The 18,148-nt window shown below is 40.6% G+C and overlaps 1 protein-coding gene across 1 annotated transcript in view; it reads right to left on the bottom strand.

Moving 5' to 3' along the window:
• Window positions 1-12,764, bottom strand: part of LOC112260421 (double-stranded RNA-specific editase B2) — a 40,574-nt gene extending 27,810 nt beyond the window's left edge. The window contains exon 1 of the mRNA XM_024435509.2: window positions 12,409-12,764. Within this exon, the coding sequence (XP_024291277.1) occupies window positions 12,409-12,508 (100 nt within the window). The 5' untranslated portion in view covers window positions 12,509-12,764. The remainder of the gene's footprint in view (window positions 1-12,408) is intronic.
• Window positions 12,765-18,148: the final 5,384 nt, after the last annotated feature.

Genomic DNA, 18,148 nt, shown 5'->3' with positions numbered 1-18,148 from the left:
CGTTGTCCAGTTGGAAGGTGAACCTTCACCTCAGTCTGGTGCTGCCGCCACCATGCTTCACCATAGGGATGGTGCATGTTTCCTCCAGTTGTGACACTTGGCATTCAGGCCAAAGAGTTCAATCTTGGTTTCATCAGACCAGAGAATCTGTCATGTGCCTTTTACTAAGGAGTGGTTTCCATCTTTGCTACACTTCCCCAGATATGTGCTTTGACACAATCCTGTCTTGGAGCTCTACGGACAATACCTTCGACCTCATGGCTTGGTTTTTGCTCTTGTGGGACCTTATATAGACAGGTGTGTGCCTTTCCAAATCATGTCCAATCAATTGAATTTACCAAAGGTGGAATCCAATCATGTTGTAGAAACATCTCAAGGATGTTTTTCATTATGGGGTATTGTGTGTAGATTGATGAGGAAATATTTTTATTTAATCAATTTTAGAATAGGGCTGTAAACGTAACAAAATGTGGAAAAAGTCAAGGGGTCTGAATACTTTCCAAATGCACTGTACAGACACATTACTTTATTTTGCACAAACATCAAGACCACAAATATTTCTCCAGTTTAAAATGTGCATATTTGCATTGTTATCATCTTTGCAAAATGAGTTTGATGAGGCAAACATTGTTTCAATATACATACATTCAATTTCCACAATTCAATCCATTTAGTGGATCAAATAAGCATCTCACATTTAATGGTAACAAATTGGTCATAATTTGTAGAATCCGCTCAGCAGGGCCAGGTTGGAGTCTGGCTGGGGGAAGGGGAAATGAGGTGAGAAATAAACCATGATGCATCCCAAATGGTACCCTATTCCCTATACAGTGCACTACCTTTGATCAGGTCACACAGGGGATGAAGAGGGGATGGTGGACAAAAGGGCCTGGTGGGTGAAAAACGTCAGTCACTACTAACACCACCAGTGTATTCTGTTCACCAAGGGGGAAATGGCCACAGTGTTGCAAAGACGGCGTTAGACTTTCCATTTTGAGCTGTGCACTTCACAGAAAATAGCGCTGGCAGTAGGGCTAAAGGTCCAGGAGTGTGCCCAAAATATTTTTGCTATTTTCACTGTGGGAATTATGAGTGCAATAGCAGTTGGTGGAGCGAAAGGGCTGGGCTTTGAATAATACATAAATTATACATGTGAGGAGGGCCCTCACTGTCCAATCAGCATGTTTCATAGCTTAATACTGCATGCAGTTATCTTAAGTTCTGTAGGTTATTGACAGTCTTTGCATTGTCTTCTCCAATTCGGCTGGGGGCACAATTCTCATCCTAGTCCATTGTGGATTGATACAGTTTGTTAAATAGCATAGGCTACAGTAATGAGTAATAGCAGCAGTTAAAACACATCCAGTGCTCAATATGTGTAGAGTGTTGAAGTCAATATTGTTGTACATAGCTTCAAGGTGTATAGGCCCATTTACGCATGGCACTTATCCTCAAATAAAAAAAAACTAGGCTCCTGCTCCTGTGCTGTTTGTGTGAGGCACATATCGTTGATATGGTGTTATAGGACTGAATCATGTGTATATGTTTGGATGTGCGCGATACAAGCTGAATGGAGTAGCCTATGCACTGCAGGTAGGCTGACGTGAATTCTGAAAAATGCTAAATCATGAGCGACCATTTAGAAGCCTGTAATGGATAGGCTACTTGGCTAATGCATGGTCAGGATAAGAAAGACACGACAGACGCATCGCTGTTGAACCAGCTTTCATTATAGTAGGGTAAGGGTAGCCTATAAGGGCTTGTTTTTTAATCAAACTAAACAGAGAAAAAAAGCTAACAATTATGTAAATGTTCCTAAATACGAGTGTCACCGGATTATCTCATCTCTTATTCCATGACGGGCATTTTACGCACATCCAAAATAATAACAGGAGCCGGCTCAAATAATGTACAATAGAAAGGGGATTCTCCCAAACCTGATATTTTTGCATATGGGCACTGTGCATCAAGGCTGTACAGACTGCCCTTGCCCTGTCAAAATCTATTCCATAACCAAACTCGTTACCATGGTCTAAAATATCCGCACCAGCGCTGCCTGAAATTGGCACTTTGGCGAACGTTTTTAAGGAAGAACGCACCTCCGATATTGCCACCCCTTCCACCTCAGCGCAAGAGAGCTCATATAAGACAGGTAAAGGACAAATCCTTTGCTAGGGTTTGAAAATAGGAGAGCGCCGACTTTAACACGCTAACCTTTACCGGATCGGTGTCTCTAAACCGGGACGTTTGTTGCTCAATATGCGATAATGTGACTAGAAAATGTTGGATACAACAGTCAACTTTCTGGGACATAGCCATGTCTTATATGGGCCGAAAGCTTAAATTCTTATTAATCCAACGGCAGTGTCCAATTTACAGTAGCTATTACAGAAGAAAAAAAAAGATCATGCTATTGTTTGAGGATAGTGCACAACAACAAAACACTTTTTATCACGGCAACTGGTTTGATTCATTCACCTCTAAAGGTAAATAATGTACTTACATTCAGTAATCTTGCTCTGATTTGTCATCCTGAGGGTCCCAGAGATAAAATGTAGCATAGTTTTGTTTGATAAAATACTATGTGCAAAGTACTAATTAAAAAAAAACTAAAATACTACTAATACTATATTCAAATGTAGCAACTGGGTTCTATAATTTGACCCCACTGCTGTCTCTGGCTCAAAATATTGTGTAGCGAGATAATTCTTCTCTGGATCAGTCTGAAACTTTGCACACACACTGCTGTCATCTTGTGGACAAAATCTAAATTGCATCTGGGAACCTATGTTAATGTATGGCCTTTCTCTTGCATTTCAAAGATGCTGAAAAAAAAAGATTTGTATAATCTTTTACCAGATCTAATGTGTTACACTCTCCTACATTATTTTCACATTTCCACAAAGTTCAAAGTGTTTCCTTTCAAAAGGTACCAAGTATATGCATATCCTTGCTTCAGGTCCTGAGCTAGAGGCAGTTAGATTTGGGTTTGTGGTTTTAGGCTAAAATTGAAAAAAAGGGTCCAATCCTTAAGAACCCTGCAAACAAAATTGCAAATGAGCATGTGATCATTGCCAGCTGAAAACAAATAGAGCCCGGTGTACCCGACAATACTTCAAAACAACTTGGACCAATTTTGAATGGTTTTTTTTTTCCATTGTAGTGAGGGTTTGAGATGTGTATCTCTATCGAACCAGAGGGAGGTGATGGAACAATCATCTGACAACCTCCTTTAATTTACCTGTGAACCGCCTCTCTGAGGAAACCAGCACACCCATGTAACGCGGATGAAACTATGAAACTGACACAATTGGCTAGGCTCCTGTCTGCCAAAAGTCTGCATCGCTACTGAGAAAATGACATCAAATGAAGATAGCAGGGGGGAAACAGCCTGTCATGGTTAGGAGCCAAAGGGAGGTCTGTGGGCTTCATTTGATGCCACTTTTCCCAAACTCATTTTATAACTAATACATAATATGCTACAAACTATTCATGTAGTTGTGATGTTTGGAGTTCACAAGCAGGTTGTTCCCATCTGCAGTGATCAGATAAACAGGAAGAGAACTTCATAATTATATTCTCAGAGAGGAGGAGCCATATTACCACACACATCAACAAAGGACTCTATTAAATCAGTTTGAACAGGTTGTTATGCAACAGACATTACACAATGAACATAATGAACCTTGAAACCTCAGAGAGAAAAAAATGTCTTTCCAGTTTAGTGGGTACTTAAGTGAAAAATCAGGGTCCGTATGTATTAAGTATCTCAGAGTAGGAGTGCTGATGTAGGATCAGGTACCTCCTTGTCCATGAATCTTATTAAAAGGCTAAACTGATCCCAAATCAGCAGTCCTACTCTGAGACACTTCATACATAAGGCCCTGGATCTTCTTAAAAACAGCCCACCCATCTAATCTGCAGTCATATCTTTGAACTATAGATGACAATATCTCATAAACTCCACTCAACCAGAGGCTCAGAGCCAGTCAAGCAGTGAGATATCTGATATCTGAGCACAAATCCATGACGATCACACGCATCCCGTCCACTGTGATCACACACATCCTGTCCACTGTGGAGGAAAGTGGAAGCCTTCCACTTGACTCCCTTTAGCTTGGGTGATAGCCTTTAGCAGAGACATCTAATCAAATTACTCATACAGTACATCAAATCAAATAAACACAGACAAAAGCTGTTCAAAAACTAAACCCAAAGCTGACAATAAATACTTGCTTGGAACTGAATGATGAAAATATTTCCTAAAACATATGGTAATGTGAAATAAATTGCAATTGAGGATAATAACAATGGCATACTGTGGCACAAATCTGTGGCTCTCCGATGATACAACAGCTGTGAAAACGTCCCCATTTCAACTAGTAGCACCATTGACTGCTTGTCTGCCTCTTCATCAAACCAAATACTATATTTCCTCTAATCTATGTTGCCTTGTAGTAGAGTGAGTCTTCTGACAAACGGCATCTTTTCAGTGGAATCAATGAGAAGGGCTTTATTAAACCTTTTTTCTTTTTGCTGAAACAATAGCACTCTGTCAAATGATCTACTCCCTGAACATATTGAAGATATTGTTCTGGGTTTCTTCACTACAGCTTATGGTTCATGAATACTACAACATTAAATACAATAAGTGTCATAGTTTCAGTTATCTCTCTCGACAGTGTTGCTGTGCAGTGGACTGTAATAATTGCAGCTTTATTATATTGGTGTCAATGTGGATTTAAAGTTGACTAGTTTCCCTGACACATTAAATGAGATTAAAACATTCCCTAATGCTGATTCATAGACAGATCAGGCAGTCTGTCTGTCTGGCCATCAGTCTTTAAAAAAATGCTGTCTAGTTGACTGCTGTCATGTCTGGTTTCAATGCAACTTAACAACCAACAAAGATAAATGCAGACCTGACGTTTCTACACTGCATTAATATAAGCCTTTTTCTTCCTGTCTGTCTAGACCTGAGGCACTTGCTATACATGCTACAAATCTGTGAATAATGCCGAAGTAAAATTGCACGTTGACTTGCTCTAGCAATGGTTATATGTTTGTTATACAAATGTAGGATCTTAATTTGATCACTCTTTTGCTGCTGAGAATTCTCCTGCACTGTTGGAAATGCAGATGAGCTCTGTAATTTACTTACATTTACTGAAAACCCACACTAACACACGGTTATATTAACAGTATTGCACATTTAATGTAGCCTACATTTTGGCCAGCTAATAGCCTAACCACTGATCAAGCAACAATATGGACTAAACGTTCAAAACCTGTTGCTGCATGATTATTTTGCATTTTATGTCAAATTAAGATCCTACATCTGTAATGTAACTTTATATCAAAATAACAATCAAATCAACAAATATGGATACAAATCATCATAATACGTTTTGTTGAAAACAACAGATGACAGAAATGGTCAACAACAGCTGTTGTTCCATGTTGGTTCATCATGTTAATCTGTCCTGAATAAAGAACAATATTGTGCAACTTTCCCAAATAACCAATTACAGTATACTGTCCTGAAAAGTCCACTAGTCTCTGCACAAGGTAAAGCACCAGTCAAACGTTTCGACACATCTATTCATTCCAGTGTTATTCTTTAATTTGACTATTTTCTACATTGTAGAATAGTAGTGAAAATAGTAGTGAAAACTATGAAAAAACACATATGTAATCATGTAGCAACCACAAAGGTGTTAAAACAAATACAAATATAATTTATATTTGAGATTCTTCAACGTAACCACTCTTTGCCTTGATGACAGCTTTGCACATTCTTGGCATTCTCTCAACCAGCTTCATTTCTGGAATTTCTTTCCTTCTTAATGCATTTGAGCCAATCAGTTGTGTTGTGACAAGGTAGGGGTGGCATACAGAAGATAACCCTATGTGGTAAAAGACCAAGTCCATATTATGGCAAGAACAGCTCAAATAAGCAAAGAAATGACAGTCCATCATTACTTTAAGACATAAAGGTCAGTCAACACAGAACATTTCAAGAACTTTGAAAGTTTCTTAAAATGCAGTAGCAAAAACCATCAAGCGCTATGATGAAACTGTCTCTCATGAGGATCGCCACAGGAAAGGAAGACCCAGAGTTACCTCTGCTGCAGAGGATAAGTTCATTGGAGTTACCAGCCTCAGATTGCAGCCCAAATAAATGTTTCACAGATTTCAAGTAACAGACACATCTAAACATCAACTGTTCAGAGGAGACTAAGTGAATCAGGCCTTCATGGTCGAATTCCTGTAAAGAAACCACTACTAAAGGACACTAATAAGAAGAAGATACTTGCTTGGGTCAAGAAACATGAGCAATGGACATACAGTTGAAGTCAGAAGTTTACATACACCTTAGCCAAATACATTTAAAGTCAGTTTTTCACAATTCCTGACATTTAATCATAGTATAAATTCCCTGTCTTAGGTCAGATAGGATCACCACTTTATTTTAAGAATGTGAAATTTCAGAATAATATTAGAGTGAATGATTTATTTCAGCTTTTATTTCTTTCATAACATTCCCAGTGGGTCAGAAGTTTACATACACTCAATTAGTATTTGGTAGCATTGCCTTTAAATAGTTTAACTTGGGTCAAACGTTTCAGGTAGCCTTCCACAAGCTTCCCACAATAAGCTGGGTGAATTTTGGCCCATTCCTCCTGACAGAGCGGGTGTAACTGCGTCAGGTTTGTAGGGCTCCTTGCTCGCACACACTTTTTCAGTTCTTCCCACAAAGTTTCTATAGGATTGTGGTCAGGGCTTTGTGATGGCCACTCCAATACCTTGACTTTGTTGTCCAAGCCATTTTGCCACAACTTTGGAAGTATGTTTGGTGTAATTTTCCATTTGGAAGACCCATTTGCGACCATGCTTTAACTTCCTGACTGATGTCTGACGATGTTTCTTCAATATATCCACATAATTTTCCTCCCTCGTGATGCCATCTATTTTGTGAAGTGCACCAGTCCCTCCTGCAGCAAAAGACCCCTACAACATGATGCTGCCACCCCCGTGCTTCACAGTTGGGATGGTGTTCTTCAGCTTGCAAGTATCCCCCTTTTTCCTCCAAACATAACGATGGTTACTATGGCCAAACAGTTCTATTTTTGTTTCATCAGACCAGAGGACATTTCTAAAAAAAAATACAAAATATTTATCCCCATGTGCAGTTGCAAACTGTAGTCTGGCTTTTTTTATGGCGGTTTTGGAGCAATGGCTTCTTCCTTGCTGAGCGGCCTTTCAGGTTATGTTGATATAGGACACGTTTTACTGTGTATATAGATACTTTTGTACCTGTTTCCTCCACCATATTCACTAGGTACTTTGCTGTTGTTCTGGGATTGATTTGCACTTTTCTCACCAACGTACGTTCATCTCTAGGAGACAGAAGGCGTCTCCATCCTGAGCGGTATGACGGCTGCGTGGTCCCATGGTGTTTATACTTGCGTACTATTGTTTGTACAGATGAATGTGGTACCCTCAGGCGTTTGGAAATTGCTCCCAAGGATGTACCAGACTTGTGGAGGTCTACAATTTGTTTTCTGAGGTCTTGGCTGATTTCTATTGATTTTCCCATGATGTCAAACAAAGAGGCACTGAGTTTGAAGGTAGGCCTTGAAACACATCCACAGGTACACCTCCAATTGACTCAAATTATGTCAATACAGGATTAAGATTGAATCCTACTACACCGGCTCTAAAACTACTACGTACTACAAAGGGATCCCAGACATGAGCTGCCCAGTGATGTGAGCCTACCAACGTGCTAAATGTCTTTTTATGCTCGCTTCAAGGCAAGCAACACTGAAGCATGCATGAGAGCACCAGCTGTTCTGGATGACAGTGTGATAACGCTCTCGGTAGCCGATGTCGGCAAGACCTTTAAACAGGTTAATATTCACAAAGCCGCGGGGCCAGATGGATTACCAGGACGTGTACTCAAAGCATGCGCAGACCATCTGACAAGTGTCTTCACTGACATTTTCAACCTCTTCCTGACTGAGTCTGTAATACCTACATGTTTCAAACAGACCACCATAGTCCCTGTGCCCAAGGAAGCGAAGGTAACCTGCTTAAGTGATTACCGCCCTGTAGCACTCACGTCGGTAGCCATGAAGTGCTTTGAAAAGCTGGTCATGGCTCACATCAACCACATCCTCCTGGATACCCACTCCAATTAGCATACCACCTCAACAGATTCACAGATGACGCAATCTCAATCGCACTCCACACTGCCCTTTCCCACTTGGACAAAAGGAACACCTATGTGAGAATGTTGTTCACCCTGGGACTAAATATCTCCCTCTGCAACTGGATCCTGGACTTCCTGACGGGCCGCCCCCAGGTGGTAAGGGTAGGCAACAACACGTCTGCCACGCTGATCCTCAACACTGGGGCCCCCCAGGGGTGTGTACTTAGTCCACTCCTGTACTCCCTGTTCACCCACGACTGCGTGGCCAAACACGACTCCAACACCATTATTAAGTTTGCTGATGACACAACAGTGGTAGGACTGATCACCGACAACGATGAGACAGCCTATAGGGAGGAGGTCACAGACCTGGCCGTGTGGTGCCAGGATAACAACATCTCCCTCAATGTGAGCAAGACAAAGGAGCTGATCGTGGACTACAGGAAAAGGCTGGCCAAACAGCCCCCCCCCCTCCATTAACATCATCGGGGCTGTAGTGGAGCGGGTCGAGAGTTTCAAGTTCCTTGGTGCCCACATCACCAACAAACTATCATGGTCCAAACACACCAAGACAGTCGTGAAGAGGGCATGACAAAACCTTTCCCCCTCAGGAGACTGAATTTTTTTTGCATGGGTCCCCAGATCCTCAAAAAGTTATACAGCTGCACCATCGAGAGCATCCTGACCGGTTGCATCACCACCTGGTATGGCAACTGCTCAGCATCTAACCATAAGGCGCTACAGAGGGTAGTGCGAACGGCCCAGTACCTATATCCAGGACCTATATCATAGGCAGTGTCAGAGGAAAGCCCATAAAATTGTCAGAGACTCCAGTCACCCAAGTCAGACTGTTTTCTCTGCTACCGCACGGCAAGAGGTACCGGAGCGCCAAGTCTAGGACTAAAAGGCCCTTTAACAGCTTCTACCCCCAAGACATAAGACTGCTGAACAATTAATCAAATGTCCACCCCCACCCCCGCCATTTGTTTTGTACACTGCTGTTACTCACTGTTTATTATCTATCCATAGTCACTTCACCCCTACCTACAATCATGGCCAAAAGTTTAGAGAATGACACAAATATTAATATTCACAAATTCTGCTGCCTCAGTGTCTTTAGATATTTTTGTCAGATGTTACTATGGAATACTGAAGTATAATTACAAGCATTTTACAAGTGTCAAAGGCTTTTATTGACAATTACATGAAGTTGATGCAAAGAGTCAATATTTGCAGTGTTGACCCTTCTTATTCAAGACCTCTGCAATCCGCCCTGGCATTCTGTCAATTAACTTCTGGGCCACACTGATGGCAGCCCATTCTTGCATAATCAATGCTTGGAGTTTGTCAGAATTTGTGGGTTTCTGTTTGTCCACCCCACCTCTTGATGATTGACCACAAGTTCTCAATGGGATTAAGGTCCAGGGAGTTTCCTGGCCATGGACCAAAACTATTGATGTTTTGTTCCCCGAGCAACTTAGTTATCACTTTTGCCTTATGGCAAGGTGCTCCATGATGCTGGATAAGGCATTGTTCGTCACCAAACTGTTCTGTGATGGTTGGGAGAAGTTGCTCTCAGAGGATGTGTTTGTACCATTCTTTATTCATGGCTGTGTTCTTAGGCAAAATTGGGAGTGAGCCCACTCCCTTGGCTGAGAAGCAACCCCACACATGAATTGTCTCAGGATGCTTTACTGTTGGCATGACACAGGACTGATGGTAGCGCTGGTAGCGGGGATCCATCAGAGAAAATGATTTTACCCCAATCCTCAGCAGTCCAATCCCTATACCTGTTGCAGAATATAAATCTGTCCCTGATGTTTTTCCTGGAGAGAAGTGGCTTCTTTGCTGCCCTTCTTGACACCAGGCCATCCTCCAAAAGTCTTTGCCTCACTGTGCGTGCAGATGCACTCACACCTGCCTGCTGCCATTCCTGAGCAAGCTCTGTACTGGTGGTGCCCCGATCCCGCAGCTGAATCAACTTTAGGAGACGGTCCTGGCGCTTGCTGGACTTTCTTGGGCGCTCTGAAGCCTTCTTCACAACAATTGAACCGCTCTCCTTGAAGTTCTTGATGATCTGATAAATGGTTGAATTAGGTGCAATCTTACTGGCAGCAATATCCTTGCCTGTGTAGCCCTTTCGTGCAAAGCAATGATTACAGCACGTGTTTCCTTGCAGGTAACCAACCATATTTGACAGAGGAAGAACAATGATTCTCAGCACCACCCTCCTTTTGAAGCTTCCAGACTGTTATTCAAACTCAATCAGCATGACAGAGTGATCTCCAGCCTTGTCCTCGTCAACACTCACACCCGTGTTAACGAGAGAATCACTGACATGATGTCAGCTGGTCCTTTTGTGACAGGGCTGAAATGCAGTGGAAATGTTTTTTGGGGATTCCGTTCATTTGCATGGCAAAGAGGGACTTTGCAATTAATTGCAATTCATCTGATCACTCTTCATAACATTCTGGAGTATATGCAAATTGCCATCATACAAACTGAGGCAGCAGACATTGGGAAAATTAATATTTGTGTTATTCTCAAAACTTTTGGCCACGACTGTACATGTACAAATGACCTCTAACCTGTACCCATCCCATCTGGTTTACACTTAGTGGGACTATCATTTGTTTTTCAACAGGACAATGACCCAAAACGCACCTCCAGGCTGTGTAAGGGCTATTTGACCAAGAAGGAGAGTAATGGCGTGCTGCATCAGAGGACCTGGCCTCCACAATCAACCCAATTGAGATGGTTTGGGATGAGTTGGAGAGTGAAGAGAGAGAAGGTGTGAAGGAAAAGAAGCCAACAAGTGCTCAGCATATGTGGGAACTCCTTCAAGACGGTTGGAAAAGCATTCCTCATGAAGCTGGTTGAGAGAATGCCAAGAGTGTGCAAAGATGTTATCAAGACAAAGGGTGGCTACTTTGAAGAATCTAAAATATATTTGTTTAACACTTTTTTGGTTACTACATGATTCAATATCTGTTATTTCATATAGTTTTGAGGTCTTGACTATTATTCTACAATGTAGAAAATAGTAAAAATAAAGAAAACAACAATTTTTTCAGTAATTTACCAAATGTATTCTGTTAATGATCAAAACATTGTGTTTAAAGAAAACTTTCATGATATCCAAGAAATGTTCCAAGTTCATATATTTGTCTCATCATTTGAATGTTTATATAGCCTACTCAAATGTTTACCACATCCCACATTCAAAAGAGAAATATACAACTCTTCTGTCAATATATCAATTCAAAATAACCTTTTAGTTAAATCATTACAACAAACCTCCTCAAAAGAAGGCCACTGATTATTTTGAAACCAAGTCTGCACTAAATGCAGTGCACTAATGGGAATCGGCTAGCATTTGGGGACATGCAATTCATTCACTGTAACGTTATACACTCTCACATTGAGCAGCAAAAGGCCAATAGGTCGTACATAGAATGGAAAAGGTTTAGGCACTTTGAATAAGCATAGGTTTTAATACAAAGCCCCTCATGAAATAATCTGCAGCATTTTCTGAGGATTAGTGTGTCAAGAACAATGGCAGTGCAGTGTAATCCTAAAATGTTGACCTGTTGCCAAGAGGACAATAGAAATTATTGTCAGGGCTTTCATGATAATGAGAGTGAATTTAAATAACAGGAGATAGAGGGAGGGAACTATCAAAAGCCATTTAAATTATTGGTCAAAGCATTCCATTGATTGGAGTAAGCCTATTTTATAATATCCTTACGAATCAATTCAGGACCAAAGGCACTTACAGTTCAATAATATGAGAATCAAAATTCAACACAGTGCATTTTCTCTGTTGCCTCCAATATGAGGAGATCAATTAATAAACAATTGTATCACTTCACTCCTTGCAGAAATGAGTTGAGCATGTGCTGCACAGGTACTTGGTTTTACAGTGTGGAATGATCATATTTGTAATAATGTAGGCTACATATTATGACCACTGGCAAACCTTACACCTCCAAAATAAAGTAAAGATATTTTCCAATAACGATGCAGTGACAAAGTATTCCTACGTTTATTTCAGGCTTTGTGATTTTATCTTACATAGTAACCCTCAAGGCAAACTTAAATCATCTCAATGAAGGGTACATTCTGTGACCTTCTGTCCACATTTAACTCATGGTGACAACTCGTCATTTGACCACAACAAGTTGTCTACTGACCTTTTCTTGTCGACCTCCTCTTTCTCCTTCTGAAGTGGCTTCTCAGCTCACAATCTGAAGTTCCCGTAGTTCGGGTGCTGTTTCCAAGTACCGCAGCCATGAGGCACACGAAGAGACTCCTACAGTCTTCCCTGAATGCCTTCCCCTGGTTGATAACCGGTGAAATGAGAAGCAGAGACTATCCAAGTAAAGTGCAGGACTATTTCACTGGAGCGCCTTGTTGACAGTGTGTGAGGTTTACTGCGGGAATCTCCCTGCTACTGTGTTTGGGTGCCACCTACATTCTTGCTGACAGCCTTTTTAGAAAGTGACATCATTTAGACTGGAGAGGAGAACCACCACACGCCCCATGGGGACTAACCGCTGTATGTTGCTCTTATGCAATTTAATGCATGCTTTCTTCCCCGATTGAAAACAAACAACATGCAAAGACACCAACAGACAACCAAGACTTTTACGCACAAGAAGGCAACACGTGTATGCTATCTTTAGGAATGGAATGTGCGCAATTGTGCATGTCTTCCCGGGGAGCGAAAATGTAGCGTATTGTCTTTATTTGCCTGAAATGTCAAAAGAGTCAAGACTGATTTATTTCTCTTAGTACAATCAAGTGACCATCCATCTATTCAATTAACTCATGAAATATAAGAAGGCAACTGTTTTCATTAGTAGTAGCCTAGTGTTTCAGCGTGTATAGCCCAGTCAAATTCTTTACATGGAAACTCATATGGCAATCATATTTGCTTTTCTGCCTGAATGATGATGCATTCCAAACAGTCATTATCCTAATGGTAGAACATTTACCTGCTATCATTATCCGCAGCTTTGAAACCCACATCCATGAAGGTTGCTGAAGCAATGGCTTTTCAGTGGACGCATGTTAGAAGGCAGTTCACGCAATCCACAAACTCTGGTCATTTGTATCATAATACCTATTTTGCATAATCCTCCCAATAAATACCATTTCAACTTTACTTTTAATTAACTGGTGTTTAATCCCTGCCAGTCACATACCATTGTTGTCCCCAGAAGGATCATTATCATAAATAATATTCCAATTATGATTCCAATTTATGGCACACGTTGTACACAGGGATGCAACAATACCATATCAATATCTTGCTAATTGTGACTGTCATATTTGTTTCAGTTCCAGCTGTATGGAGAGGAGAGATGCAGGTTCAGGTTGTTTGTGTCCTTGTATTTCTAAGGCGGGGGTTGATTTGAACTATAAGCCTCCTGGAGGGGATCAGTTTGATACTGTAACCTCCTTTATCTATGATTCCAATGCTGTTTTGGGGGATTGTGTCGAGCCCGTTGGGATCCCTTCTTCCAGATAGCCTTTCACCTCACTGCCTCTGTGCGTTTTTTAGTCTCTACCCCACAGCTACTTGAGATTATGAGTCCCAAATGGCATCCTATGACCTGGTCAAATGGTCAAAAGTAGAGCACTATATGGGAATAGAGTGCAATTCGGGAGCATCCTGGTAGTAACAAGGTGTACTTTCATTGTTTGTCTGATACAAAATCTGTTCTTAGAAGGCCTTAAGATAAAGGAATGAATTTGGGAAAATTCGAAATATATTTTTTTACAGAGACTCATTCACTACACTATGTTAAATAATGTCACCAGTGGTAAATGTCCTCTGTTCATATCACATGAACAGGTTTATTACTGTAAAAAGGTACAGTATAATTAATACCATCCTTTCAGGATTCTCCGAGACACATTGCTGATGGTGTTAAGTTCCCTAAATGTATATTGTGTAAGAGGAATATAGCCTTGGTGGTGGGCAGAGTACAAAACATGATTTAGCACTTTAACACACAAACTGTTTTGATTCAAAATGAAAAAAATGGAAATTCCAGCAATGTAACTGTTACCATTCAGTGGATCAACCTGCTGTCATGTTTGTGCTTCTCTCCATTTTGTAAACATTTGTTTACCACACACAGCACCTTAACTCCTAATGTGATCTTGAGAACCATCTCATGCAGCCCTTTTTCAAAGGTTTTCTTTGGGCAGTATCTAGAGGCATGCACCTGCTTGAGCTATGATCTGTGTGCCAATTGGAATCCCTATTTCCTGCACTACTTTTGACCAGTGCCTATAGAGAATAGGGTCCCATTTAGGACACAGATATAGGCTACAGTTAAAATAATCCTCATGGGTGGGAGAAAACCCCACTGGGTTTAACATTGACTATACTCATGCCTCTGTCACACCGTGTCATGTGGAATAACTTTAGGATTTAAGGATACATCCCAACTTTGGGATGGAAACGGAGGGACAGGGTTAGATGAAACATGGTCTGCGTCCCAAATGGCACCCTATTCCTATATAGTGCACTTTGTAGGAAATAGGGTTCCATTTGGAACACAGCCAGTGATGTGACCTCTTTTCACCTCAGTTCAGGTTGAGTTTAATATAAGATTTCAGCATTGTGTTGGCATAAGAGAAAATCCAAGTCCTCATTGTGTCTCATAAGGAACAGATAACACATGCTCCAGTCAGTGGCTGAGAGCCCAGGGGGCAGGCAGGGGGAATGAGCTGCTGCCTAAATGATCCTAACACAGGCCACTCAGATAGGATACAACATTTTGTATGGGTTCTCCTGAGGCCAGGCATTAGAGAAAACAGATCTGACCCTATTCCACTGGAAGTATCTCTTCCTCCAAGACATGTGGAAAAATGTGTATTTTTAAAGTGACGTTTGACCATATAATATTTGGCTCTCTATTCTCTCTTTGTTTTCTTCAATCAGATTTGGCATCAAATGGAAATGTGATAATGATTGTAACACTTTCTATTTAGTTGAATGCAACATTTGGCATGAAACCAGGCTCTCACATTTTTCACATGTAACCTGCAACAGTTGTCAGCATCAAATTTTGACATTGTCCCTCATATTTTGAATGGAGATGGGTGTCGGGGGGTGTTTTTTGGTATCTCTGAGACACTAGGCAACTAATCCTGTCATGTTTGATTGAAAATTCCAGACTAGGATCTTTCATTAAGATGTGTAATAAAGATAATATTGTGGTTAACTTGATTTGATTTCCTGAATATTTGGAAGGCATACCAAATGGCTAACTAAATATTTACTGGCAGTTTAAGTATAGTGGTGTGGGGGTATCATTTCATATCTCACAAACTCCTTACTGTATCTCTGTCACTATCATTAACCCATGATGACATCAGCTGGATACAGTTACCTAGGAGTTCTTGTTCTTCTACGGCATGATCAAATATGTCTTTCATTTCAAGTATTTTTACAAGAAATCATTTACAGCCATGTCTAAAACAATATATACAATTTATGGTTGATAGGTTGGGCCCTGAGTTTTTCCTGACCACGTGACCTGACGAGGATAAACTCAGGCAAGGGCCCAAATTTTGTTCAAGCCTTCATGCTCAGAGTAATAGTAGATCCTTGTAGCAGAAGTGGACCTTAAATTGTCTGCTTTAGGCGAAACATTGAATGTCAACTGAATATAGATGTGCAGATTTAGGCATTTTGATCAACTTGACATATAACCTACTTGAATTGGTCCAATAAGAAAAGCTTGTTTTCGTTTTTCCCATGCAAAATGTTTTGCTACACTGTGCACGAATGAATACAACCCTGGGTTTGGGATGATTAGAACATTGCATGTGACTCAAATTAAGCAGGTGAACTTTATGTTGATTATAGGACAAAGATCATCTTTTAGATGTAACATTTCCAGCCAACTATCTATGTAAAGAGTGTACATAATTCATATCCAAAGCCTGGTGGCATTGACATGTCATCAAATTATAGACCAACTTTGAATCGTTGATAAGCCAGGCTTACATGCGCTGTGTGTAATAACCTAGAAATGAGGTTAGTGCATCACTGTCACTATAGCTATCAGTAGAAAATACTCAAGTCATGGGTAACTGCAACTCAACATGGCTGCCGGACACCGGTGTTTTAACATAAAGGGGCGTATCAACGCAAGTGGGTGTAATAGAAAAGCTAATTGGGCAGATTTGTTGCCACCCAATGCTGCAACTATGAGAGCATTTTAGCTAAGCCTAACCCTTTACCTTAACCTCATTCTCCTAACTTGCTATGTTAATTCTCCTAACCTGCTACATAAACAAACCATCAGACCCGACCAACCATCAGTATCACCACACAGGAACTGACCAATGAAACGTGTTGAAGGTCCAATGCAGCCATTTTTATATCAATATCAAATAATTTCTGGGTTACACCCATCGCTGATGATCCACCCACTTCAAATCCAAGTCACATTAATATTGATTTAATCATTTAAACCTAACCTGACCCATCACCTTATATATTATAAATATAAATAAAAAAACAACACAAATGGCTCCTAGCCTCCCATGCTTCCTTTCTGTCCCTATCACTAAAACTGAAACTGAATAATATAAAATTAAATGGAAATACCTGTTTACCAGAGGAGGCTGGAGGGAGGAGCATAGGAGGAGCATAGGAGGATGGGCTCATTGTAATGGCTGGAATGGAATAAATGGAATGGTATCAAACATATGGAAGCCACATGTTTGACTCTGTTCCATTTGTTTTATTCCAGCCATTAAAATGAGCCCATCCTCCTATAGCTCCACCCACCAGCCTCCACTGCTGTATACAACTACAACTAAATAAAAACTAGTAAATCAGGTCTGAAAACTAACCTCAAATAAAAATTGAAAAACAAATCGAAATAAAAACGATTATAAAAACACAAATCTATAATACCCTTAATAGCAATGTGCTGTAATGGTGGCCTGGCCACCAAAACAACATAAAATGTACCTTGTGCTTATATCCATTGCAGGTTCTTGTGCCACCTATTACGAGATTATGAGGTGGGAAGTAGCAGTGCGTGGGTAAAATCACTGGGGAAGCCAAAAAAAAAGCCATATTACAACCTGTGTTGTGATATAATTGCGTTGTTTAGTTCATATGCCTTGCGACTGTGATGTATATATAGGCCTAAAGGCCAAGACAATAAGAAAACACAGTGGCAGAATAAATTCAACCAGGTCTTTGTTTCATCACAAAACTGGAGAGCAACCTCTGTCTGGTGAAGTCCACAAAACATATTGCATGTAACAAACAGTTACATGACCTACAGCATGGTCCAGCAAGTTAATGATTCCGACATTTTCAGACTACTAAACAACTATTGATTTAGAACCAGGGAGAGTTACCGCAGGTCGCAAGGAAAACAGGAGCTACCTCCACTATTTCAGCACCATTTCAACTTCAACATTTCAACATCATCAAATCACCTATGCTTAGTCTAATACAGTGACAACTAAAGATACCAACAACAATTTAGTAGAATCAATTTAAGCTAAATATGATGTGGCTGCCCATGGTTCTGATTTCTGTGTGCGTGTGTGTGTGCACGTTTGTGCAGGTAGAAAAAACATGTTGACTCACCCTACTTGAAGAGAATGCCATTCTCTTCTCTCTCATGTTGACGAAACGGTCCCTCTCTCTGTCATACAGTACACACTTTTTTATTTTTTGTTGTCCTAGGCTACCTGGCTACAATGCTTGCTCGCTAGCCAACCTTCCTTTCATTGGCAATGTTAGCTAGTTAACAATCACCTGCTACATCACCCTAAATTTTGAACTTCTATCCTCTCAGGCCAGGGGCACAATGTATGAATTAATGGTTGGATCAGATTCGCTATTATAATCATTGGACAGTACGGAGAATGTAGTAAATCCCT

The sequence above is a fragment of the Oncorhynchus tshawytscha genome, linkage group LG10 (genome assembly GCF_018296145.1).
Source record: "Oncorhynchus tshawytscha isolate Ot180627B linkage group LG10, Otsh_v2.0, whole genome shotgun sequence".
NCBI classification, from domain to species: domain Eukaryota; kingdom Metazoa; phylum Chordata; class Actinopteri; order Salmoniformes; family Salmonidae; genus Oncorhynchus; species Oncorhynchus tshawytscha.
The sequence above is the reverse complement of the archived record's forward strand: the minus strand, read 5'-3'. Positions and strand labels throughout refer to the sequence as shown.